The sequence below is a fragment of the Xiphophorus hellerii genome, chromosome 9 (genome assembly GCF_003331165.1).
Source record: "Xiphophorus hellerii strain 12219 chromosome 9, Xiphophorus_hellerii-4.1, whole genome shotgun sequence".
In the NCBI taxonomy this organism is placed as follows: Eukaryota; Metazoa; Chordata; class Actinopteri; order Cyprinodontiformes; family Poeciliidae; genus Xiphophorus; species Xiphophorus hellerii.
The window spans coordinates 6,214,640-6,239,562 of record NC_045680.1 but is presented as its reverse complement, the minus strand read 5'-3'; the positions used below and the strand labels follow the sequence as shown (position 1 = coordinate 6,239,562).

The window sequence follows — 24,923 nt, the reverse complement described above, 5'->3', positions numbered from 1 at the left end:
AAATGATTTAATGCTTCCTTAAGGTTATGTATGTTTAGATTTTTTTTTCCTTAAAAATGACATGCCTGATAATAAAGCAGAACAATGAATGAAGATACAAGACAGAACAGGTCAAAATTGGAAAATTTTCAGAATGGCTGAATATTTATGTCTAATAAAAAAAACACTTCTATCCTTTCGATATTTATGTTATTACAAAATACTACAATACAGTAAAGGTTTAGATAAGAAAAATTGTGTGTCTTAAGTTTTATCAGAAATTGTAAGGAGTCTATAAAAACAACCTAGAAATAAAATAATTTTAAAAACTAGATTTCTGACCATATACTCGATAAAATATTCATTGTAGAAAAAGCGCAGTCCAGTCCACGCTGGCAGCACACGTAAACAGAGAACACGTGATTTATTTCACAGTAGTTAGTTCTATTGTTTAAGCACCGCCCTCAAGCGCCGTCCAGAACAGAGAATCGAAGGCACCGCTGCAGTTTTAAACTCGCTCCTCCTCTTTGATTCGAGAAGACGCGGGGATGAGCGGGGCGTGTTCAGACCGAGTAAACGTCCAGTTGTGGGCGGGGAGGAGGAGAACTAAAACGCTTGCCCGAAGGCAACACAGTGCAGCGGAAGAGTTTCAGTTTAGATGCTTTAGGAGTCTTGCATGAAAAGGAAAAATGAGACTTAGGTCTCAAAGGACGATTACCGCTGCTTCGGAGACGCCGAGGAGGACACGTCAACGGTCGAGACAAACGCGCCTTTTGACGACGGAGACGGAAAGCCCCTTACCAAACAAGGTAGCTCATCGATGTAAAAACGGTTGTTTCATTTTAGTAACACTGAGCATATTTGTGGCAACAGTGAACAGTTTTCAGGTGAAATATCCAGTTATCGCTCAAATGTTCTGATGTTTTGCTAGTTTCAACACAGCAGACGGTGCTAATGCTAACTACTGTTAGCATCTGGTGTTTAAACAGCATCTGAACGGTAGGTGGCCTAAACGAATGACGACCAATCGCCCCTAATGGCAGTCAATCAGAAGTAGAGATATTGGGTCACCGATCAGATTTTTAAAGGTTTTGTAGTAAATATTTATCCACGAAGGTCATGAAATCAGCTTTTACTGTGGATAGAACGCAGTCATTTTCAGAGCTCCGGTAGGAGGCGCTGTTTCAGAGTAATGCTGAGGTTGGCTTCCGATTGGCAAACATCTGTTCTTCAGATACCGTTTAGCTCAAAATGAAACTATCAGGGCGGAAGTTTCACACAACTAACCACAATACAGCATAAAAAAATATTGTGTGTAAAAAGTAAAATTGTCAAACAATTTCGATGTTTTTTAATTGCTTTCTGCTTCCTAAGATTAGTTGGTCACGTCGGTAGGACAATGTGTATGGATCAGAATAATTCTTGGACGAAAGCTAGATTTTTATTTTTTTACTGTATATCTTTTTTTTAAGGCGTTGCACACCTCCTACCAGTACTAAATCAAAAGCAAGATTCAGAAATTTTTTGTGAAATTAGCTTTTTTTTCCTAAGTGCTTCTGACCTAAATTAAATTATATTCTGACTGTTTTTTTATACATGCATAACAATCTGATATTGGGTAGTTAGTAAGCCAATCTATCTGCTCAGGTAGCCACCTATTTAACATACATGCTTGCCGTAACTGTGTTTTTATCTAAAAATCATATTTAACTTTATGGTTTTAGTTTATATTAGACAAAATATCAATTTTGTCCATGCTGTGACAATTGCAAAATACAGTAAAATCTTCCAGTTCCTTGCCTTTCTTTTAGTCAAAACTCTTTATTTGTTTGTTCCTTTCTTATAGAGCCACATCTTATTTGCGTCAACATCTAATGTCACAATGATGATTTAGATTTATGCCAATAAATGTATTGTGTATAACTGCACAGAGGCAGTTTGAATACTCTTTTCTGCACAATGAGGAGTAAATGGTATGTGTATTTTATTCAACCACAGAGTGAAGCTCCTAAATGTGTTTAGAAGTAATCATTGAGGGGTCAGAGGTCAAATACTGAGCAACCTATTTGGTGGCACTTTTACATAGGAGTGCTGTTTGTGTTTCTAGAACTGTAGCAACTTGGTCAGGCTTTAATCTGGATCTGGGTGATTATAGATAAATAAATTGATATTAAAAATAACACTAAAGCTGTGGTGGCAGTGGCTCAGGAGATGGATTTATCTGTAACCGGTGGTTGCTGGTCCAAACCCCTAACTAGTCCTTATGTCCTTCTTTAAGACAAATAAAAGGGACAAATTAAGATCAATACTAGTAGGTATAGAGATTTTATTTTTTAAATGTTTTAATAAACAAAACACAGACTTCTACAAAGTACTGTGGGACTTTATGAATTATATCAACGTGTTGATGTTGTGGGTTTGAGTATAAACCCCTTTTGTTTAGCTTTCCATTTGATTAATAACAACTGGAACATCATTAAGTGTAATCTGTTTTTCAGCCTCATCATTTTCTCTTACTTTGCCACTACAATGTAGAGGTTTTTTTGCCCGTTTCCTTTATATTCCTTCCAGTCATGTGAAGCACTTTGAGTTAGTTTGATGCTGAAACTGTGCCTTACTAACAAAACTAGCTCTTCCTGTCGTAAAAATGTTGAAATAATGATGGCTTTTAGAGGACGGATGCGCTGAGTCTGTGTTGGATTAACGCAGAGTCGGTCGCATGCAAGAGTCAGTCCGGAGAAAGTAGGTCACCAGAACACACGTGTTTCACGCTGCGAACACAAATGAGGGTTGAGCCGCTGCCAGGAGTTTACTCTGGTTTGATGGTTGAGAGCAGAAATGGCGGATCAGGCCTCAGCGTTTAGTATCTGATGTTGCTCATTAAAAACCCAAATGAGACGTTTTTGTTCCACCAACTGATGTTTTAATGCTCAGGTTTCATTAAATGTGCTTTTTATGAGCACATTTGAAAAAAAATGCCTATTGTCATTAGCTATTGTTGTTCATTATGTGGAGTAGAAGTTGCTTTGGTGCTATTAAGCAAGTGTTGGTTTCATCAACTAAACATTAGTGTTTGAGGCTCTGTGTTCAGGACATTTGGTCTTAAAACAAATCATGGAATCAATATTAGTTTGATAAAGGCTCGTTCTTGTCTCTAGTAATAATTTGAACAGCTAAAGCTCATAGATTAATCATAACAGCGCTGTTTATAATCGAAATTAATCTGTAGATATGCATGAAGATACAAAATTCATTTTGAAAAGATTTTTTAAAAAAACCTTCTCCCAGCAAAATTTACTACACTGGTATGTAAATACTTTTTACTTTCTGCATTCACAAGGAAGCAAATTATGCAAAAGGTATAATCACAATGTCATGATGCCAATTTCAATACTTAAGAAAAAAAGAAAAGTTGACTTGTGCATCATAATAAATAAAACAACCATTACAGCTCTATTTTCCAGGGGAAGATTATATCGCTCAAATTAGAACTGTAAAAAAAAATTAAATACAAAGAATTAGAAGTACATAAACTAAAAACATAATATTAAATAATGACGTAGATAGTGGGCTATAGGCCAGTCGTTCATCCAGCGGCCTGCCATGTTTTTGAGTTAAAACATTTTTTAAAGTTGACTGGAAATTTTAAAATATGACTTGATAATTATGTATCATTGAAAGATTGGAAGATTAACACCTGATAACCAACTATAAAGTATTAAAAAATGCAAACATTTTAAATAAATGAGCAATGCTTAGCCTGGTGGGGGCACAAGTAAAGCCTGGAGGCCCACCAGGCTTATAATACACTGGGGAAAACCCTGACAGTGGATCATCAAGGTGGTTTTATCTGTGAAAATAAAATCAGATTTTCTGAATTTCTCACATCTACCAAACTTTGCCACCACAGACTAAATTGTTTGATCTCGTGATTGAATGAGACTAATTTTCATAACTGCTTTTATTTATTTCACCTGTGACTAGGTTGAGGAGGAGTCTGTGGCTCACCAACCAGAAGATGAAGTTCCTACGGTGAAGAGGCGGCCGCTGCCTCGTGGCCGGGCAAGGAAGCGGCCGAGGGCCATCGCTGTTGAGGACAGAGAATCGGGTGTTTTATCTCCATCAGCAGGTTACACTCGTTAAGTTTTTTATTTTCCTTAATCTACAAATCCTCTTTCCTAACCGATCCTTTTCTTGTCTTCCAGATTTGGCTTTCAAGACTCCACTCAAGCCCATACTGCACCATGAGCGCATTCTGTCGGAGATCGACGTGGCGTCTCCTCGTAACTCCACGGCCAGAAACATCTATCCGCCCATCGTGCGGTTCCTCACTCCCAGCAAGGAGAGTAGGTGTCTCAGCTTCTGACCTGAAACAGTGAAGAGGGTCAGAGACTCCTTTAGTTTTGCTCCTGTCATTTCCATCAGCCTCATGGTCTCTGCTGCTTTCAGCAAATCCTTTGGATTCAGTTTTTAACTTTTTCCACTGCATGGTGACGCCATGCGATCACACAAGATGAACAGCAGTTGAGGAACATTGATTTATTGAGTTAACAGGAATGTAGACCGAGCAACAATGAGCAAATAGTTCAGACCGCTGTGTGTTGTTGATTGCATCATTAAGAGTTTTTCTGGTGATCAGCAGCAGTTCCTCACCTTCAGCAGACGGCGTCGTGTCAGCGGGTTTTGGAGAAGGGCTTTTAGTCAATGTGATGGCTGAATGCTAACAGCTAGTCAGAAAACCACCTGCGTTGGCTAAAACAGAAAACTATATTTATCACAGTTTTAAATGAAATGTCTATGTCTGAGCAGTTTGTGTGAATAATTACTTCATCATTTGTATAGTGAGAAACATGTTACGGTGAGAAATGTGCAAAAAAAAAAAAAAAAATGTCCTACCAGTCCGTTGTGAAGGTTTTTTTATTTTTAACATTTCAGTTGGATTTGTTCTAAATTAGTCAAAGTCTTTTTTTGGATGAGCTCTTAGCCTTCCACTGTTTTTAGGATTTATTCACTTTTCTTCATCTTTGCATATTTTAAAGACAAATAGTGTGATTACACTATATTTACAATTTTTAAACCATCTGTAGTATCTTGGATTGGCAACAAGCCCAGTTGGAATGTAAACAGCGGTCTCTGTGTGTAATCGTCAGTAAACTTAACATCTTAGCTCAACTTTCTAAATCTGACATTAAAGATAAATAAATGATCGGGACAGTATAAAATTTAATAAAAAGAAAAGAAAAAACTCATCATACCTTTTGAGCTTCCTCTGCCAGTCCTGCTGTAGTGAATCGCTGCTCTTGCCGGGTCGTCTCAGGCTGTTTTTCTTTGTTTTTCTGCTCAGATATGAAATGTCCTGAAACTGCCAACAGTGTTTTGCTGAGCCCAGAACAAGGAGTGTTTGGTTACGGTTCCATCGACCTGCTGGCTGGAGATGAGGACGACGACGTCTTTGATCCGTACGTTCTTCTTCTTCCTCTCTCTGGGTTTTTTTTTTTTTTTTTACCTCTGGAAGAGGAAACATCTCATTTTAACAAAAGCTAGATTTCCAGTCCCCTCATTAATGTAAATATGTTCTCCTGTTTTTATGTGTTGCATTTTTTATTATCGTGTTCTCAGATTTACCTTTATCAAGAACATCCCGTCCCAGTCTCAGCATTCCCGACCGTGTCTCCGAGATATCCCGCCAAAGACCCGGAGCACTCCGGAGGCCACGCTGGTGGTCGACTTGGTACGCTCAGTCATACCGCAATTCTGGTGCACTAATGTTCATCCCAGAACCAAACTGGGATAAATACTGGAACTGGAAAACAATCCTAGAATGATGTAGAGCTGAAACTAACAAATAATTTAGTAACTGGTTATCCTATCACTTTATTGTGATGATTAATTGGCTAATCTTTTTAATTAATTGGCTTCATCAAAAATGCAAATAAGCAATTTAATTCCTTTATTAAACAAGAAAATAAACATTTCATTGCCCATAATGCAACAGCTTAGAACTCCATTAGTGTCGTTTTGATCAGAATTGTAGAAAAGATCCATCTGAAGATAAGAAATACTTTAACATCAAACTGTGAATAGATCTGAGCTTTATGGACAACAAAAGGTGCCTAATGACAGATTAATTTTTAGAGAATTTGAGCCAGGTGAAGCTCAAACTCTCACTTGAGAGGTTTTGGGTTGAACACATTTACAAATGTTTTCATCTTAAAATCAAAATGTACATATTTTTTGTACAGTTTTGGCTCTGGTACTGGGTTGTTCTTTCAGCAAATGGGTCTGTAACTCCAGTTAACGAATAATCAATTACTAACTTAGTTGCCGATTATTGTAATGATCATTTCATCACAATTAATCTGATTAATTGTTTAATTAATTCCTAGTCCCAAAGACTGAGAAGGATTTTATTTGTTCATCATATAAACAGTAAATGTTTATTTAAATGTGAGTTTTATGCTGCGTGTAGAAACTATCTGAGCTAAAGCAGCTGTTCATTATCCCGTCTGCAGCTAATTATCCCCGACTTTAAAGAGAAGGGAGGCTGCAGCTCGGCTCCCTAATTATTAACTCCCCTAAACTTGTGAACCGCTGAAGCAGCTGCTGGGTCAGCGAGTCGGATCATTGATCGAGACGTTTTAGTGCGATGGAGCAAACCGGAGGTGAAAAACCAAACCAAAGAAATCAACCTGATTTAAACATAACTCTACTGCCAGCACGATATCCATTCAGTGTCATTTGGCTTGGTTCGCTAGCTGCATTAAAGGTTAGGAGGTTCTGGGAAAAGAGCAAAATATTGGTAGAGACTTAACAAACATGAATATCAATGACATTATTTTTATTTTTAGTCCTAACCATTTGTGTTATGGCAGCAGCTGGATTTAAATGAAGACCGATTCACGTTTTTGTTTCCCCGAATAGGAGGAGACGCTCATGTTCAGCTCCCTGAATGTGATCGAAGAAGCAGATTATACTTTCTATACCACATTCCAGGATCATCAATACCAGGTAAATAATCTCTGCCACCTTCTTCTTTAGTTGATGCTCCAACAAATGACTCGATGAGTTTCTCATCTCGGCTCCAGGTTCTGTTTTAGCTTCCTGTTAGCCTGTTGGTTAGATTCAGGTGAGCTGAACCAGGAAAATATAAATAAAATCCTACATGTGGCTCACAACGGACGGTTTTATGGAACATGCCGAGTTAGTGAATCTGAAATTTGCTGTTTAGTAAACAAACATTTTCTAGAAAAGTTGCATTTTTTAAATCTTGTAATAACATTCAGGTCTGTTGTTGCACAAACTAAAACAAGAAGCTCCGAGATTAAAATCATAATTGTATAATTTTCACACTCTCCAGCTGTTCATTACATGTGAAAAACTAAAACTCCCAACATTTATTGTCTACAAATATTTTACAATTTTGTAATGTCAGTTTATTTTTAAAAGGCATCAGTTGTGGACATGCTTTGATTCAGAAATTGGGTTAATATTGCTGTTATTCATTAAATTTTGGGTGGATTTAGAACAAATAATTCTATCAGAGAACCTGGAACATTTTTTTTTTTAGTTTTGTATGTTTTATGTTTTCTGGTTGATTAAAATCGAATCGGCTTGTAGAAAAAAAATTACAGAAGTCTGTATTGGCATAAAACTGTACTGAAAACAACAAAATTTAGATTTCTTTGCCTTTTCTTGATAATAATGCCTTACACCCACAATGCAGCACTCCCAAACATTCCCAGAATTCCCTTATGCTTGTGTAACCCAAACATTAAGATGCCACAGAGAAATCCTGGGAATGATTCAGAGCTACTAGAAAGTTTAAAGTAAAGGCGTCGCATAAAGCAATATGCAATTCATGCAACACCAGTCATTTTTCATGATTTGTTAATAAAGTAGTGTTTGTTCCTTTCAACAGGTGTACATGATCCTGCGTCCACATGTGAGAGAGTTTCTTCAAGCCATGGCAAAAATCTACGAGGTTTGAGAGACTCACAGTTTCTGTTTCTCCTTGTAAATCAGTTACAAACTCCTAACTGCAGCTTCCTTCGATTTCCAGCTTTTTGTTTACACCTGTGCAAAGAAGGAATACGCTGAGAAGATCCTGGAGATCCTCGACCCTCAGAAGAAACTCTTCCGGTACGTCGCCTTCAGAGCTGCTGCTGATATTTAATTTGTTTTTCTCTGCTTTGTTACAAGTTGCCTTTGAGCTGCTTCTGTTTTTTTTTTTCCCAGACACCGCCTGTATCAGGACGACTGCGCTTGCGTCCTCGGTCACTACATCAAGGACCTCAGCATCCTCGGGAGAGACCTGACGAAAACCGTCGTTCTGGATAACGCACCGCACACCTACCCATACCACGTGAGAAACTTTACTACACAGAAAACTGTATAGCTTAAAAAATGTATTTAATTATCAGAGAGTAGAACTGCATAATATGGATGAACTTAATATTTCAACTGCAAAGGATTGTTTGGATGTTTGGGAGGTTACCGTGTGTTAATGCCATTCATGCAGATAATATCTAAAGAAGTATAACTCTTTTTACAATATGTAAACAAATAGATGTCTGGTTAGTCATCAGTGGGAGTAAAAATCTAGAAGTACTTTATTCTTATTTTTAATAACTTAGCAGATAAACACGACTGTAGTGAAACTGGGATAAATTAAGAGTCAGAAAAATCTGGGGTAACTATTATTATTGCACTCTTTAGCGTTGCCTTAAAATGTTGGGGGGGCGGGGGGGTGCAGCAAGATTTTTTTTATTTTTTGATAAAGATACACTCTTGAGCTTTGGTTTTTGCAAATCCATTTCTCTTTAAGAACTAATTAAAGTTGTTTAAAACACTCCTGCTCACTATAACTCTTAGATTTCCGAAAAGCTGCCAACATTTCCACATTCAACATGTTTGATAACGGCTCAGTGTTGAAACCTCAAAAGCAAATAAAAGTGCAACTTTGCTGCAAGATGTTCAGCCTTCTTGTTAGCCGCTGATGTCTTGCTCTTTCTCGCTGTAACACAGCCTGATTGAGCTGTAAACATAATGTTTTTAAAAAAAGCAGCAACCTGCTTATTAAATATTGACACATCAGTGAGGATGAAGCCACATTTTGTCATCTGGCTTTGTTTTAAACTCCACTATTACTCATAACTGTGATTCGTCCCTCTGCAACAACATCTACACCAAAGAGTGCCAGCGGATATCACAATAAGATCTCATTTTTAAGTCTCTGAACAAGTTTTCCTCTATATCCTCCTTTACAATTAAAACAAGATATTTTAACCCTCTGTAGGTTTACTTGTTCCTCACTAGTTTAGTGTTTTCTTTGTTTCTCATAATTTTTTCCTTTCTCCAGCTGATGAACACAATACCTATTAAGAGCTGGTCTGGAGGACCAGAAGACAAAGAGCTGCAGAAACTCGTCTCCTACATGGAGAGACTGGCTCCAGCGGTAAGTCTGCTTCTAGATGCTTTTCTTTCCCTAGATTTATCCCAAAGAAACACGCTCTGCCACAGGCAAAAATAACCATAAAACATTTAACAGCTCCTGTAGTTCATCTTTAATCATCTAATATTACAAAAATATGTGTTAAAGTTAGAATCCTGGGCTTTTATTCCTCTAGAAGTTACACTTGAAGGAAAAATATTGTTGCTCATTAAAGAGTTTCAGCACAGAAAGTTCTGCTGCCCTCATGTGGACACATTAAGGCATTGGAGGCTAAGTAGTTAAGCTTGTGTGTCTAATCTAAAATTAATAATTTGTGTGTATAAATCTATTCTTAATGGCTTGTTTATGGCACAAAAACTATTTTATCTATTTATGTCTGGAATTAATTTTAAACTTTTAGAGAGGTGCAGCTGTATCCTGACTTGAATCTGATAAAGAAAATATGGAAGGAATTAAAGATTAGGGGGATGGCTGGTAGGCCTTCCAAACTAAAACTCATATAGATCATCATCAAGACTAATAGTCAAAATATCAAGAGTAACAATTATGACAAGTTTTCTGACTGCTGTATTGGCAGATGCTTTTATTTATCCTCCTTTTACACTAAAAAAGGACAAAATACACTCACTAGATTTTAAATAAGCCACATTATCATTGAAGGCTAAAATAATGTAACCCACAGACGATAAGTAAAATACAATGTTGCAGATGTTACAGTAATTGTAATTTTTTTAATCAGTGCTGACCACTCATTCGTCACCATTTTTAGCGCCTCCAAGAGGAAAAGCAGTTGGTTAAAAAAAAAAAATGTTGATGGAATGTGAGTGGTCTGCATTGATGGTCCATAGTTACCTTATGGCATCCATATCACTGCAGTTAAAGTTATACACCTGGTACAAGCAATAGAAACTCTCCTGGAGTTAATTTCATTTTTTAAAATTACTGTAACATCTGCCACTGCTTGGATCTGTTTTCCGATGTTTGTAAAATGCTGCTGAAAGAAAAGAATAACCCTGGCTGCTGCAGACTGAGGCTGTTGTTTATCTGTGATAGAGTTTAAAAGCTGGTTTGTTTTTGTTCTTTTCCAAACTCTTGGCCAGAGTTAACAGAACAATTATGTAACGTCATTTCCAACCTAGAAACAGTGGAGGAAATGAAAGTGTGCTTAAAAGAGTTTTCACTCTTGACAGTTCAGTGAACTCGGTTGGATTGGGGCTCAAACATTCGTTACATTTTCAGCTGGTGAGGTTCAGCTAATGAAAAACCTGTTCCTCTCCTCACCAGTGGTGGCGCTGCACCAAGAACTGCTGAAGGAAACGACACAAAAACCTCTGAATAAGACACTGACCAGAACTTCCTTTCTTCACTAAATGTAAACAAAAATGGATTAGCATCAGATTTTAGCGGTTGCAGGATTTAACAATGAGCCATTTTTCCCGCTGGTGTTTAGACTCACATTTGTTTTGGTTGTATTTACCCAGAATCCTCTGCGCTATAGTCCGCTTCCTGTCATCCATATATTCACTCAAACTGAGACTTAAGGTTTTTAGGTGGACCAGCGTTCGCTGTTTTGGTCCACATCAGAGTTGGATTACACGTTCACATCTCCCCCATACAAACCGGACCTTCTTTCAGAGTTTGATTAAAGCGGACTGAACAGAGCTAGTGTGAAAGCGACTTAAACTCTTCAAGAAAAGGCTTATGGGTATATCTCTTTTTCTTTTTGATGAAATTATTAACCTCTTCACCCTCCCAGCTGTTATGAACTGAACCTTTCTTGCCGTGGCTACAGGTCAGATTCTTTTTGTTTCTCCAGGAGGATTTTCAGGAGGTTCTGAAGAAGAGGAAGGACCACTTCCACAGGTTGCTGTCCGAGGACTGACAGACCCTCCCCGCCTCACCAGCTGACTGTTGTAGCTCATGTTTAGGTTGAATTGCAGATTCCAGATTGGACCGCCTGACCGGAAGGCGGTATGTCCGTGTCGGGAACCGGGCCGGTTCTCCTGCGGTTCTCCTTAAAGGACGGCACATTTCAGACGCTGCTGACCGATCGTCACTTGAACCCGGCTTCTTTCCAGAACTGGTTCCTCAAGCAGCAAACTGCTAACACGTGTAAATATTTCCCGAACAAAACTTGAATTATTTTGTTTATATTTCTAACTTTCTATTTACTGATCATATTGCTAATCAACAGCTGTTATCTGTATATTTTAGAGGCTTTTTTTTGTTGTTAAATTATATACATTTACTCCAACAATAAAGAACTAATGGAGCGTTGCTGTGTTGCCTTAGCTCATTGTTTCAATATTTAACTTGACTGGTTGTTGTGGTAATGTCAGGTGTGGTTCTGATGCAAATAATTCAGGAAGTGGGCGTGGCCTTCCCTGAGCGATCAGATTGATAACTTTTATTGAGAAAATGGAAATGGTATTTATGGGAAGGTTGGGTACAGTTTTATCTTTAACTGGTTTACTTTTATCAGAATTTCATATTTTTATTTTCTATCTTGTTGTTTTCAGTAGAAATGGATCGTAAATCGGTTTTCAGGCAAACAGGGAATAAAACGTTTTTCGGTGTATTTTGATTTAAAAGGAAAAAAACCTAAATGCAATTTTTGCCTTTGAATTTGCCATGAACAACATGCAGATCCTGTTTTCCACTAGTCTACCTTACTCCACTACCTTACTCCACTACCTTACTCAGATAAATGTCTGAGTGGTAGCTTGGAGACTTGGCAAACCGGCACCTTACCCAGGAGCTTAAGAGCTGAATTAGTTTGTTTTAACCATGGTGGTAAATTGTAGCAAAAAAACTTGCCAAGTTGTCATTTCTGCTCCAGTTCTCATCAACATTCCTTTTCCAGTTTTAGTGGATGTGACAGAGTTTTCTTTTTGTTTTAGAAAAGTAGTTTTTAAATGATTTATTTATTTATTATTTTTTTAAAGCAGTTTGATCATACTTCCTGGATCTTTCATTGCCGTTTCCTTCAGCTTCATCATCCTCAGCAGCATTCATCATGGCGTTGAGAGTCGAGCTCTAAGCCTCAAACATGCGCGACATCACGCCTTGCAACATAATTATTTAAAATTTATGATGAAATCTGTCCAAACTTGCTTTTCTGCCATTTTTACTGATGTGCTTTGCCTCTTGTGATGTCACCAACACAAATGAGAATCCTGTTTTTTGTTTTGTTTTTTACCTTCTGTGGGTTTTTTAGAACTTCACATTTCCAGAAATCATGATGTTAAAATCCAAAACTGCGCTACGCAGCTGTGCTTTCACTTAGTGTGAATTTATTAGGGATTAATAAAATCCTCGCTGAATTGTATCTTTAAAAGGTCTGAAAAGCGCGCAGGGAAGCTGAGATATTTGCGTTAATCAAGTTCCTCCTCGGGACAAACACTCATCCCGAGTATGAATATTAGATGGAAGCTGGAGTTTAGTTTGAGAGTAAATGTTTATCGTCCTGTTTGGACAAACTTGTTTGTGTGATGGCTGTGATTGCTAATGTTGAATTTGAAGATAAACTGAGAGTAAGTGCCGCCTCCTCCTCCTCCTCCTGCTGTGGATCCTCTCCGGCTTTATTTGCTCCATATGGTCTTTGACATGGTACCCGGGAAGAAGGGAGGAAAGGGAAAAAAAGGAAAACCGTGTGTGGGCGGAGGAAAAACCTAGTATTTTGTCCGTCCTGAAATTTGATTCAGAAGTTCAGGATCCTGGAAGACAAAAAGCAAACCGAGGGGGAGGGAAGGACGGCGGAGTAAATCCACACACTGCAATCTCCCACTCAAGTAAGTTCGTTTTAAAACCTTTTCTGTTCAGACAAACGCGTTCATTTTGGAGCTTAAACTGCGGCTTGCGGTTACAATGTAAACAATCAGCTCCTGTATGTGACGGATTTCTGAATGACTTTACATTTTACGCACGACTGCATGCACTTCATTTGATGTATTTAATGATAAATGTGAAAATCCCTGCATACCTGCAGTTTGCTCAACGATTGAGTCATTTTTTGTTTTTAAATCTACTTTAAGAGTTTTAAGAAACTGCTGTAAGAGTTGCTCAGCTCAGCAGTGAAGGACAAAGTGTGTTTTTTTTTCTTTTTACCCCGTCATGCGCCATCTCCAAGAAATCGCGCTGATTTGCTCCCCTCCGACCTACAGGCCTCCTAATTGTGATCTATACATGCTAAGGTCCTCATTTGTTTAGAAAATGGTCGTTCACGGAGAGGTTTGCGTGCTGATTCCAGCGCCGCAGTTGGATGTGCGCCAAAAAAAAAAAAAAGTGCAGGAGAAAAAGCTCTAAACGCAATCTGCAGATGTGATTGAAATGGCTCAAGCGGTTCCAGACCCACAAAAGGCGCCTTAATGGAGCTATTGTGCTTTCAGTTGAATCCATCATAAACTTGGACTATTCTTTGGATTTTAACTTTTTTTAAAAGTGGACTAAAAAGAAAATTCTAACATTTAACTTATTTTATTTTATTTTACTGACATTAACCTAATTTATCCCCAGGCTAAATTTGGCAGCACAGCACCACCATTTTTTAATTTGCACATTGTGCATTTAACAGTTGAAATAACATGGTTACAAATGCTTTTTATTATGCTATTGAATAATATTTTTTCACCAATGTGTATTAATTTCGTTTTTGTCCCTTTTTTGCTAATATTTAATGTATTATAAGTTCATTTTTCATTGTAGTTCAGTGTTTCCCTGAATGCAGTGCAGAGAAAAATGTATTTTTCCCTCTGATATGTTTCTTATTTTCTCACATTTAAAAGTTTGAGCATCAACCAACAAATATTAACGTCAAAAGTAAATTAAAACCAGCTTTCAAATGATGATTTACTAACAGAAAAAAAGCACATAAAAATCAATTGGATAGAACTTGTCTACACTGAAAAAAGAAAACAGGTGATTCAACGTAAAAAAATTAGTTGATGTGTTTCAAGTATTTACATTAAGTTTATCCAGGTAAATGAAGTTTAAATTGTCATGTTAAACAATTGTAAATAAAGTAAGTTTGACAAACTTGATTCAATTTCAATTATTTTTTTCTTTGAGTTGGAGCTCCAGTTTCATTTTTATTTTTATTTTTTCGCTCAGTGACGACATGAAGTTGACTGCAAAAACCTCAAAACAACAGTAAGGAAATTACAGAACAGAAGTGAAAAAATCCACAAATCTATCAGTTTTAAATTTGTTCCATTGCATCTGGGCAAAATTAACAGAATATTATTAAAAAGTGTTTTATACCAACAGTCAAACATGGTGGTGGCAGTGTGATGCTCTGGTGTTGCTTTGCTGCTTCAGGACTTATTAATTCTGCCCTGCAAGAGAAAATCCTCTAGATTAATACCCAGCCACCAGTTTGTGACTCTGAATGGCTTTAAAAGCATTAAATAAAAGTTTAGGAGTGGCCTAATCAAAGCACAGATTTAAATGTTAAGAGGTATAACTTTAAACAGGCAATCATGCTCCAAAACCAATAATATTGCTGATTTAAATCAATTCTGCCAAAAAAGTGGGGAAAGTGTGAAAATATTCCTTAAAGTGATGAAATAATTTATTGTTTATTGATTAGTTGTGAATTGTTTTTAACTTAAAATCATCTAAAAGCTGCATTTTGTGTTTATTAACTTTGATTTTAAAATTAGCTTGGTGATCTGAAACATTTAGATAAGATTTGAATTGTACAGAGTTATGATCCATTCCCCTTTATTTTGGTTCTGATTCGGACAGTTTGACCCGTATGAACTGGCTGCAGGTCCGAACTGATCTCAGCTCTGTTTGTTGTGGGCTCAGACAGACAGACTGGTTCTCAGTCAAATTTGTTTTCCGTAAAACACGCAATTTGCAAGAGAGGGAAGGAGCGGCGTTGCTCTGCAAGCCCTGAAATTAGCTGCAGACAAACAGGCTGCAATCACTGGGCGAGTAGCAGCGCTTCGGTACCGGGATCCAAACCCATTTCATCCCCAAAACATTTAATTAGGACTTCAGGAAAATGAGTCTGCTTTAATTATCGTCCTGGTTTAACGTGACATGATTCTGTTTTAGATCAGTGACTCCTTCTGTTGGTAAATCAGGCTGACAGCATGAAAGTTATTTAGTTATTTATCGTACTTCTCTGATTCCTGTCTCACATAGTTGGACATTTCATCAGTCTATCTACGGCTGCAACTAATAATTATTTTAGTAATCGATTATACATACGATTAATTGAGGGTTGTTTTTCTTTCCACATCCTGCTTATTTTTCATTTAACCCTTAAAGTCTTTTTAGGCAATACTAGGAATACATTTAAGATGCAAATAGTTCCTTTTTTAAACATAAAAACAAGCGTTTTATTGCCTAAAATGCAACAACTTAGCCTTACTTTAGTAAACATTTCATTATTTGTAGCAAAAGATGCATCTGCAGCTAAAAAAAAATCCTTAAACTTCAACATGTGAAAACCTTTCTGTCTGATTTAACATCAATAGTGTAGAGTTGATCTGTTTTTTAGGCTAATCAATTAATAATTGGACATCAAAAGATGCTTAACAGGATTTTTATATATAAAAATTTGAGGCAGGTGAAGCTAAAACTTTGCCACTGGAAGATTTCTGTGTAGAACAGATTTACAGACTAAAGTTTCTCATCTTTCATCTGAGTGTTTTCTATTTGCAAATTGCCTTTTTGAATCTGTATACTCACCAAAGTATAACTGATTAATCGTTAATTAACGATTAATCGATTACTAAATTAGTTGACCATCATTTATTCAATGCAGCATGATTAATCTGATCAATTGTTTCAGTTCTACATCCGTCAACGCCTTATAGATACAGAAGTCTAAAAAAAATCTCCTACAGAACCAAATTAAATACTTTGTCCAACAATAAACCATTTTTATCCTTCCAGGCTGCAGATAACACTGAAAATATGAGGGATTGCATGCATTTTAAGATCTTTAGCCATATCTGAGTACATGCTTTACTGCCAGCGAATGCTCTTCAAAATAAACAGTTGGTGCCACTCAGTAATAACAGAGGACAGAGACTCAAACAGTGGAAAAGCACACAGAAGAGGCCATGCAAGTGTTACAATCCAGCCAAAAAATTAAATACTTTCACAAAAGAAACAGACAACCAATTTAACATTGGCGTATTAAATAAAATTATCTTCCTAACGAATTAAAATGAACAAAATTCAGACAAAACCCCCAAATTAATACAAAAACTAGAAAGATGTTGTTTTGCCCTGGATCGGATACGTACTCTGTTCCTTTTTAAATAAGAGTTCCTGTTTTGTGGCAGCTTTCCATCACTGTCACTTGCCTAAAGAAACAGTAGGAAGCTAACAATTGGTAAAGCTAAATTTGTATTTTGCCTGTTTTTATACTTCAATTTGGTTCTCAACTGCTTCTAAAACACATCCATCTGTTTTCTGGTAATAGGGTCATGCTTACTGGTATCTGGAAAACATCGTTTCAAAAATCCTTTCAATTGTTAGGTCACTTTCAACAGGCACTGCGCGTTACCTAGCAACCCAAGCAAATGTTGCAACTTTATTCTCCTATTATTTCAACATTATTCTTGAAATTTTATGACTTATTGAATTTAATTTTCTTTTCGTATGGCCTTAATACTTTATCATAAAAATCTCATTATTTAAGGCTACGTTCACACTGCGGCCGAAGAAACCGGATTCTCTTCCAATTCGACCCAGATCGCTTGACCGGATACGTATCCGATTCAAATGTGACCTGAATCTGAACGGTCAGGTCGCGTTCAGATTCATCCGACCGGAACGTCATTGATACTCGACAAAACGTCACTATTCTGCGCCCTGATACGTGCGAGTGGAAAGAAAAACAACAATCATGGCAGACTGTAATGGGGATTAAGTTGTTACTGTGCTGGCTCCGGTCGGACAACAACTTTAAAATCACAAGCTGTGCCCCATCGTTAGCATCCATCTTCTTTTATATGACGGTTGGCAAAACACTGAGCACGCTCTCTACTGCGCATGCGGGACACTTTCACGTCGATTGCAGTTCGTACTTATGGAAGCCCGTTTCCGCCACTCTGTTAAAAAAAATAAAAATAAATTATCTCATTATAATGAGATACTATCTCATAATAATGAGATAGTATCTCATTATAATGAGATACTATCTCATAATAATGAGATAGTATCTCATTATAATGAGATAATATCTCATAATAATGAGATACTATCTCATTATTTTGAGATACTATCTCATTATAATGAGATAATATCTCATAATAATGAGATAGTAACTCATTATAATGATATAATATCTCATAATAATGAGATACTATCTCATTATAATGAGATACTATCTCATTATAATGAGATAGTATCTCATAATAATGAGATACTATCTCAAAAAAAATGAGATACTATCTCAAAATACTATCTCAAAATAATGAGGTAGTATCTCATTATAATCAGATGCTATCTGATTATAATGAGATTTTTTTTTTTTTTTTAACAGAGTGGCGGAAACGGGCTTCCATACGTACTGGAGAACACATAGAAGTTGCATATATTTGGAACGCCAAAAAAAAATCCAATTTGACAAAACATCGGAATTGGGTCACGTCAGGCTGCAGTGTGAACGCAGCCTAAGAATAATTTTGTGGAAAAAAAATGAACAAGTTCTGTATAGCCCATAGATCTGTCCTAACCTGTTCAAAGAACCATAACAGGTGACCTTCAAACTACAGATTTTAATGTCTGTCCTCCATGCTCCAGGTTTGACGCTGTCCTGGTTTTCGTCTGGACCTCAGCTCGCTACTCTCAGCCTGCGTGACTATGAGCACCTCGGGGCTTCAGGCCACTGACGGGCAGAACGTGAAGGAGCTCGACACCGTGAAGGAGTCCATCAGTGACATCATCAACCAGCTGCAGGACATCGACCCCGCCCGGCTCTCCTTCTCGCCCTTCCTGGACCTGGACACCCAGATCTCCCTGGCACCGGTGTCGGACAGCCCGGAGTCGTCCGTGGAGGAGCTCCGCTCGGCCTCCCATTCGGCCTCCGGCTCCGAGCGCTCTCTGGAGCCGCCGTCAGCAGCGGCGGCGCAGTCGAGGAGTGAGTCGCTGAATCTCTGTCTTAAATGGAGAAAAAGTAAAAGAGAAGCTGGAACCAAAGGGAGTTAAACTAGATTTGAGGCTAAGCAACAGCATATAAACAACACATTTTATGGGGGTTACATCATTATTCTGCTCAGAAGTTGACACTATTTCCTGTGGTTTTGATCAAATGTCTTTGCCCTCCTTTGGCAACGAAACAACAGGAATTACAGTATTACAACACCTCGGTCTATTCTTTTCATCGTTTTAGATGTTGCAAGTGGAGCTAAATGTTTAACTTTTAGCTAAATAAGTACATTATTTTGGTTGTTTTTGGTGAATGCTTATGTACTATTTACAGGGGCGGAGCTAAAGTGAGGGTCGAGGGGGCACTGGCCCACCCACATGCTCTGCCAAATGATTGGCAATCCACCCAAAAGAAGAAAAATAATGATAGAAAAGAAAATGTATAAAGCTATTTAGACATATACATACAGGTCTGGAAAAAACTAAGAGCCCACTGCACTGAACCCCACTGAAATCCACCAGGTTATTCCACCAAAATATTGATTTCTGAACTTTTCCTGAGTTAAAACATTGATGTTATTGTTTCTGAATGAATATGAACTTGTTTCTTTGCATTATTTGAGGTTTGAAAGCACTGCATCTTTTTTGTTATTTTGACCATTTCTCAATAAATATTACATTTTTGCTTGGAGTTTCAGAGACATGTCAGTAGTTGATAGAATAAAAGAACAATGTTCATTTTACTCAAACATATACCTATACTACAAAGTAAAATCAGAGAAAATGATCATTTTAAGTGGTCTCTTAATTTTTTCCAGAGCTGTATATAAAATCATGTTTAACTTCTGTGATACCGAACCATTTTGATTAGTTGATTGATTTATCACAATCAATCTGATTACAAATTTTAGCCTTAATCACAATTCAATTTAATGGCTATCCAACAATTTCCCTCAAATTATTCTTGTCAGAAACCATATGTCCATTTTAACAGCATATCTTTTAGGTAACACTCGATGCTCCAACGCCTCTGATTGTCTCCTTTCTGATTTGGATTGCGTACTAAAATGTGTTTTGATCCTGACAGGCTCTGCTCGGTGCCACCAGCAGCCCAGCGCCACCCCCGCTCCACACAGCGGAGCAAATCAGACAGAGCAGCAGGAGGAGCCGGATCAAACTCTTTCCAGCCCCATCATCACTTCGCAAAGTTTGGACACCGCCACGGAAAACTGCATGAACCCCCCTCCGCCGGCCTCTCAGGGCGACATTCCCAACGGCACAAACACGCCGAGATGGAGCCCAGAATCCACCAGTGTGGAGAGCCCGGAGGACGAGGGCCGACCCCTGATAGGACCCCCGCGGGAGAGCGTGGAGCTGGCCGTGTGGAGCACAGAGGGGCTTGGTGAGACTGATGGGGCCGCAGGGGAGGCGTCGGATCAGGGGAGGTGCTGCTGCCGGTGTAAATGCAGCCAGAGCGGCCGTCTCCCCGCCATCCTCTCCGTCCTGGCCTCGCTTCTGTGTGCAGCCGGGATGCTCTATGCACTCTATTTCTATGTCCCGATAAGGCCCCCCGACTGCCCGGACTTAAGCTGCCGCATCATTTTCACCTTCTGCTGCTGCGCGGTGGCAGCGCTCCCCATGGTGCTCGGTACGACTCAGACACCTGCACGGTCACAAACACAAATTAAACATAAAGATCAGACGTAAAGGCAGCCAGACGAACAGGATGGGGTTCGTCTGACTGCCTCATCTGGGAATGTTTTCGTTTTTCTATGTATTTTAATGACCTTTTAACTTGGGGTGCACCAATTGCAGTTTTCTGGACGATTACCAATCTTTAAAAAGCCTGACCTGACAATTCCGACTTTGGCCATACCAATTTTTTTTTTTGTCTGAAATGTTACTAAATACAGCAAGAAAGTCACTGAATTGGCAGCAGTGGGATGACTACTGTAAATGTTCTCACGAGTGAGCAAAAGAGGAGAGGTACTGATTTTTAGACCTTTGCTGAGGTAGATAAAATCGGTGGATAAGATCGGCTTCAGGTGTCAGTATTGGCCGATTACCGATCTCCCAAAATTAAGGAAATCAACTGGCAGATAAATTGGTGCGCCCCTTCTGGTAACCCAGACATTTCCCCAGGTCTTTAAGCAAATATGTTCAAACCTTAAACTTTTTCACTTTTTGTAATATTGCCACCAAAACTTCATTTAAGCTTATTTTTTAGACATTATAAAGCCTCATAGTTTTGTAAGAGAACATAAGCACACAATAGGAATGCAAAAAATTTATTGACTTACATTTAATAGATTAAATTTAGTTCCACTGGTTAGATCTTCTTTCAGTGTTATAGTTTGGCTGCCATCCAGAAGAGGGCACTGCTGGTCATCCTAAAGCAGAGCCAGTTGATACAGAAACAAAGATGGTGGAGGGATCCCAGAAAGGGAAACGGCTCAAATGGAGTCTGGTGTGGGATGTAAGATGCAATTGAAATATAATTTATTTTTAATTTTTTTTACATTTTTGACTTAATTATTTCTCCAAATATGCTGTTATTTCAGCAAAATGAAATTTCTTTTAGTCTGTGCTATCCAGTTAACTATTAATCGATTACTAACTTACTTGAATAAGCACAATTTATCCAATGTATTGTTTCAGTCCTAGTCAAATCAGACCAAAGTTGAACTGGCGCTGGCAGCATCATGCAAGTCAAAGATCCAAATGAATATGGAAACTGTTTTTAGAAACTCTTTCCTTCCAAACTTAATGAGAAATACCCAAATAAATATTTACAGCTGCAGCAAAAAGTGGTTCTCTAAAATATTAACTCCGGAATATGAAGACTTATGCTGCCACACTTTTCAGATTTTTACTATTTAAAAAACATTTAAAACATATTGACGTTGGTTTATCACATAAGGCCTAAATAAAATCGGTTCAGTTCAAAAGTACTTTATTAATCCCAGAGGGAAACTAGATGTTGTATCTCAGAGAGTTGCTGGCAGGAAGGATCTCCTGCAGCAGTCAGTATTACAACGACTCTGAAGAAGCTTCTGACTGACAGTTCAAAAAAGCCACACTGAAAAAACACAAGTCTAAGGTTTTAAAGTGGGGAAAAGTTCTATATATGCTGTCTTTATTTCAAACAAATCAATAAAAAACAAAACCAGGCTACATATGCATAAAATATAAAAAAAAACAATGTTTTGTCATTTTAGCTCCCATACTTCCACTTTTTAAAAATTATAACCCTTTAATATTATTTCTCTATATCAAAATACATGTAGCAGTAGCCTATATATTATATCAGTATCTTATATAGAAAACATAATTTTACTTTTATTGTAACAATGTCCCGTTTTATTTTACTCTTTATGTATATCCTTCATCTTTCATACAATTATTTATAAACATTTTTGTACCTTTTTGTTGAATATATTCATGCTTTTCCACAAAGTCGATGTACACGTTTTTATTTCTTAAATTTTGTCCTCCTCCTCTTTCTGCTAAATATTCTTGAATATTTTTGGGTAGCTGTTTTGACTTCCACCAAATCCAGAAATGTCATCGCACCTGATTTTGTAAAAGTGAGAAAAGCGAAAAGTTTAATGGTCTCAGTGGTTTCTGGTTCAGAATGAGAGAGCAGGTGGCTGAACCAACCCGACCAAATCCATCCCAGAGGAGTTACCTCTGACCCAGATTTCAAGCAGATGACAGAGTGGGGAGTATTTGCATGTTGGCCTTCCTGCCAGCAGGAGCTGCATTCAAATGAGGGAAAAATGTGAAAGCACTAAGTTGCTGTCAGACCAGTTTGCAGTGACTTCGGCGCTGTTTGTGGAAAGATGGCCCAGATTCAAGATGAATTCTGACTTATTGTTCCTCTCTGCCTTGCAGCCATGCTGGTTGGTGCGGTGTGCCAGTTGTGCTCCGGGTCCCTGCGTCTGCAGGAGCCGACTGGTCGAAGACACGCTGTGCAGCAGCTGTTTGTCTCATCGTCCCTGGAGCAGCTACTGCTCTACGTGCTCAACCTGGTCGTGATGGCTGCCCTGCTGCCGCAGGAGCAGCTGAAGCTGGTGCCCATACTGGTGGTCATGTTCATCATTGGCAGGTGAGGGTTAGAGTGGGTCGAAGGACTTAATGGTGACCTTTGACCTGAAGGAGTCGTCACCAAACACGAAAACGCCCAAAGGCTCAAATGTGTTCATACAGCCTGGCTTCTACCGGGTGAAAAGTCCCACAGAGAGCTGCACATCAACGAGCTTCTGGCACTCTGAGTGGAGGTTTGACCCAAATTCACTCCAGAATCAGAGAAGTTCATTAAACTTATAGGAAGACAACTAAGGCCACCGAAAAAATTTTTTATAAATTTAATTTCAGAATTCTGACTTCTTTCTCAGTTTTGCCTTTTTCTTCTTAGAATTCTGACTTTAGTTTATTTAAGCAGGCTGTCTTAAAACTCAATTCGACCTACCAAATCTGAGACTGTGGCTATAATGCAGGTTTACAAAAGCCCATATATGAAGGGGAGGAAACTGTTTTGTGATTATTTTCATATACGAACAACACCACTGACATACACCTGAGACTGTTTGGCTATTTGTTTGGATTCTGACATAGATTGACTCAGAATTAAAATTCTGAGTTTAAAGTCGTAACTCTGACCTTAAAGTTGAAATTCTGTTCTTCTCTTTATTTATTTTATTTTGTTAAGTGATCCTGATCATGAGCCGTTGATGGATCTTAGCATGGTTTCCTAGCACTGATGAAAAGCTGCTAAAGACAAAATGAGATGATATTGATCAGGCTTAAATCCTTAGATTTCAGTGCAATGTGGCTTATATCTTACTAGTAAAAGTCAAAGCTTAGATATGTTTATGTTTGAATAATGCAGGTTTGTTGTTGGAAATACTTAATCTTGTAAACGTGACTGACGAGCGAGACGCTGAGTGTTTATCATAAATATCTGTACGTCCTCTGATTTCCTGTTTGGGGTTGTTTTCTCCTCCTCCTCAGGCTTGTTTTCTGGTTCAGCCTGAACACGTGCGGCTCCTGGAGAGGCTTCGGTTCTGGTCTGACCTCCTTCCCGCTCCTCGCCGTGGTCGCTCTCAATCTGTTCCTCATGTACAATCTCAATCTCAAACAGCCCCTCTTTGGCCCTCAGGACGCCCTGTATAATCAGGTCACCCCGTCCTCCTGGTCGGGGTAGACATCGCAGAGCCCGAGCGGCAAACCAGACGTCCTGCCCACAGACATCCTGGACGCTCAGTGAGAGGGAGAGCTGCGCTTTCTTCTCCGAGCGGAGGCCATCCTCCCAGAAATAGGCCATTCCTGTGGTCTGCTGCTCAGCAGAGCTACACCCGCCGCCGCTGTAATCTCCAACTATGTGACGGCTTTTACTTGTTGCTCCTCCTGTGTGCAGCCCTTTTTCATGTGGTTTTGTGCTTTATTATCTGAAATGCAAGCGCTCTGCCTGGCTGTGGCCGAGGTTGCCTTTGAACAATGCTGTACACATAAAACGGTTGTCTTTTTAAGCTGTTCCAATGCCTATATTTAAGTAGAAGCTCTGCCCTGTACGCGGCTGGATTTGTTTCACCGCAACGCAGCTGCAGTTGTCAGATTTTACTAGTTTGACTTTACAGAGGGTTTGTACAGGACAGAGTCGGAATAAAAACCATTTGTAAGAAAAAAAAATATAGACCTGGTGCTTTTTTTTCCTTGGACTGAGCGGTTATTCCTGGTGAAGTGCAGGGACTGTCATTATGTGATAACATGTTGCTCTCCGTGTGTCTCCACCCTGCTGGCATCCTCTCTTCTGATGAACTTCTTGGGTTTGTGGCTCCCAAATGAGACCAGAGACCAGAAGAGAATAAGATTCACTCAGTTTGGTTTCTCAGTCAACTGGAGATTAATGAGATCTTCAGAGGGCAGTAATTAGAGGTTAGACACTGAAGATGCTCATTAAGTTTAAAACTGCAAGTTTTTTCAAGATCAGATGATAAAATCTATTTGCAGTCCGGCTGGTTGTAGAAATTAACTCTAAATGTTTTAAAGTTATGATAAAAATTATCTTAAGATGTAAAAAGACAAAAGAAGAATGTTGCTTTCTTCAACTGGATCAGATCTGACAGACGGATGTTTTAAATCTAAAATCCATCCATCCATCCATCCATTCATCCATCTGCCCATCCATCCATTCATTCATCCATCCATCCATCCATATATCTGCCCATCCATCCATTCTTCCACCCATCCATCATCTGTCCATCCATCATCTGTCCATCCATCCATCTGTCCATCCATACATCCATTTATTCATCCATTCTTCCATCTATCCATCATCCATCCATCCATCCATCCATCCATCCATTCTTCCATCTTTCCA

At 38.5% G+C, this 24,923-nt stretch overlaps 2 protein-coding genes across 3 annotated transcripts; both read left to right on the top strand.

Annotated features, from left to right (window-relative positions):
• Positions 1–527: 527 nt before the first annotated feature.
• Positions 528–11,707, top strand: ctdspl3 (CTD (carboxy-terminal domain, RNA polymerase II, polypeptide A) small phosphatase like 3). Of its 2 annotated transcripts, none has more exons than XM_032572754.1 (11): positions 528–788; positions 3,964–4,087; positions 4,185–4,325; positions 5,324–5,438; positions 5,599–5,710; positions 6,901–6,987; positions 7,898–7,960; positions 8,039–8,118; positions 8,215–8,341; positions 9,338–9,433; positions 11,247–11,707. In XM_032572754.1, exons 1-11 carry the CDS (start codon positions 669–671, stop codon positions 11,310–11,312), a joined length of 1,131 nt encoding a protein of 376 aa, XP_032428645.1. In that variant the 5' UTR covers positions 528–668; the 3' UTR covers positions 11,313–11,707. The 2 variants fall into 2 exon arrangements, with proteins under 2 accessions (XP_032428645.1, XP_032428644.1); XM_032572753.1 differs by having other exon boundaries at positions 3,964–4,108.
• Positions 11,708–11,832: 125 nt separating this feature from the next.
• LOC116726169 (transmembrane protein 79-like) lies at positions 11,833–24,232 on the top strand. The gene is made up of 5 exons (XM_032572752.1): positions 11,833–13,221; positions 18,197–18,533; positions 19,629–20,189; positions 22,436–22,649; positions 23,555–24,232. The coding sequence occupies exons 2-5, from the start codon at positions 18,257–18,259 to the stop codon at positions 23,745–23,747; spliced, it is 1,245 nt and encodes a 414-aa protein (XP_032428643.1). The 5' UTR covers positions 11,833–13,221; positions 18,197–18,256; the 3' UTR covers positions 23,748–24,232.
• The last annotated feature ends 691 nt before the right edge of the window (positions 24,233–24,923 follow it).

Excerpts from the sequence above, each read along its gene's own strand:
- LOC116726169 (XM_032572752.1), top strand. The coding sequence starts at position 18,257 with ATGAGCACCTCGGGGCTTCAGGCCACTGACGGGCAGAACGTGAAGGAG. Across the intron at positions 18,534-19,628 it reads AGCGGCGGCGCAGTCGAGGA|GCTCTGCTCGGTGCCACCAG; the intron begins GTGAGTCGCTGA and ends TGATCCTGACAG. Across the intron at positions 20,190-22,435 it reads AGCGCTCCCCATGGTGCTCG|CCATGCTGGTTGGTGCGGTG; the intron begins GTACGACTCAGA and ends TCTGCCTTGCAG.
- ctdspl3 (XM_032572753.1), top strand. The coding sequence starts at position 669 with ATGAGACTTAGGTCTCAAAGGACGATTACCGCTGCTTCGGAGACGCCG. Across the intron at positions 789-3,963 it reads AAAGCCCCTTACCAAACAAG|GTTGAGGAGGAGTCTGTGGC; the intron begins GTAGCTCATCGA and ends ACCTGTGACTAG. Across the intron at positions 4,109-4,184 it reads TGTTTTATCTCCATCAGCAG|ATTTGGCTTTCAAGACTCCA; the intron begins GTTACACTCGTT and ends CTTGTCTTCCAG.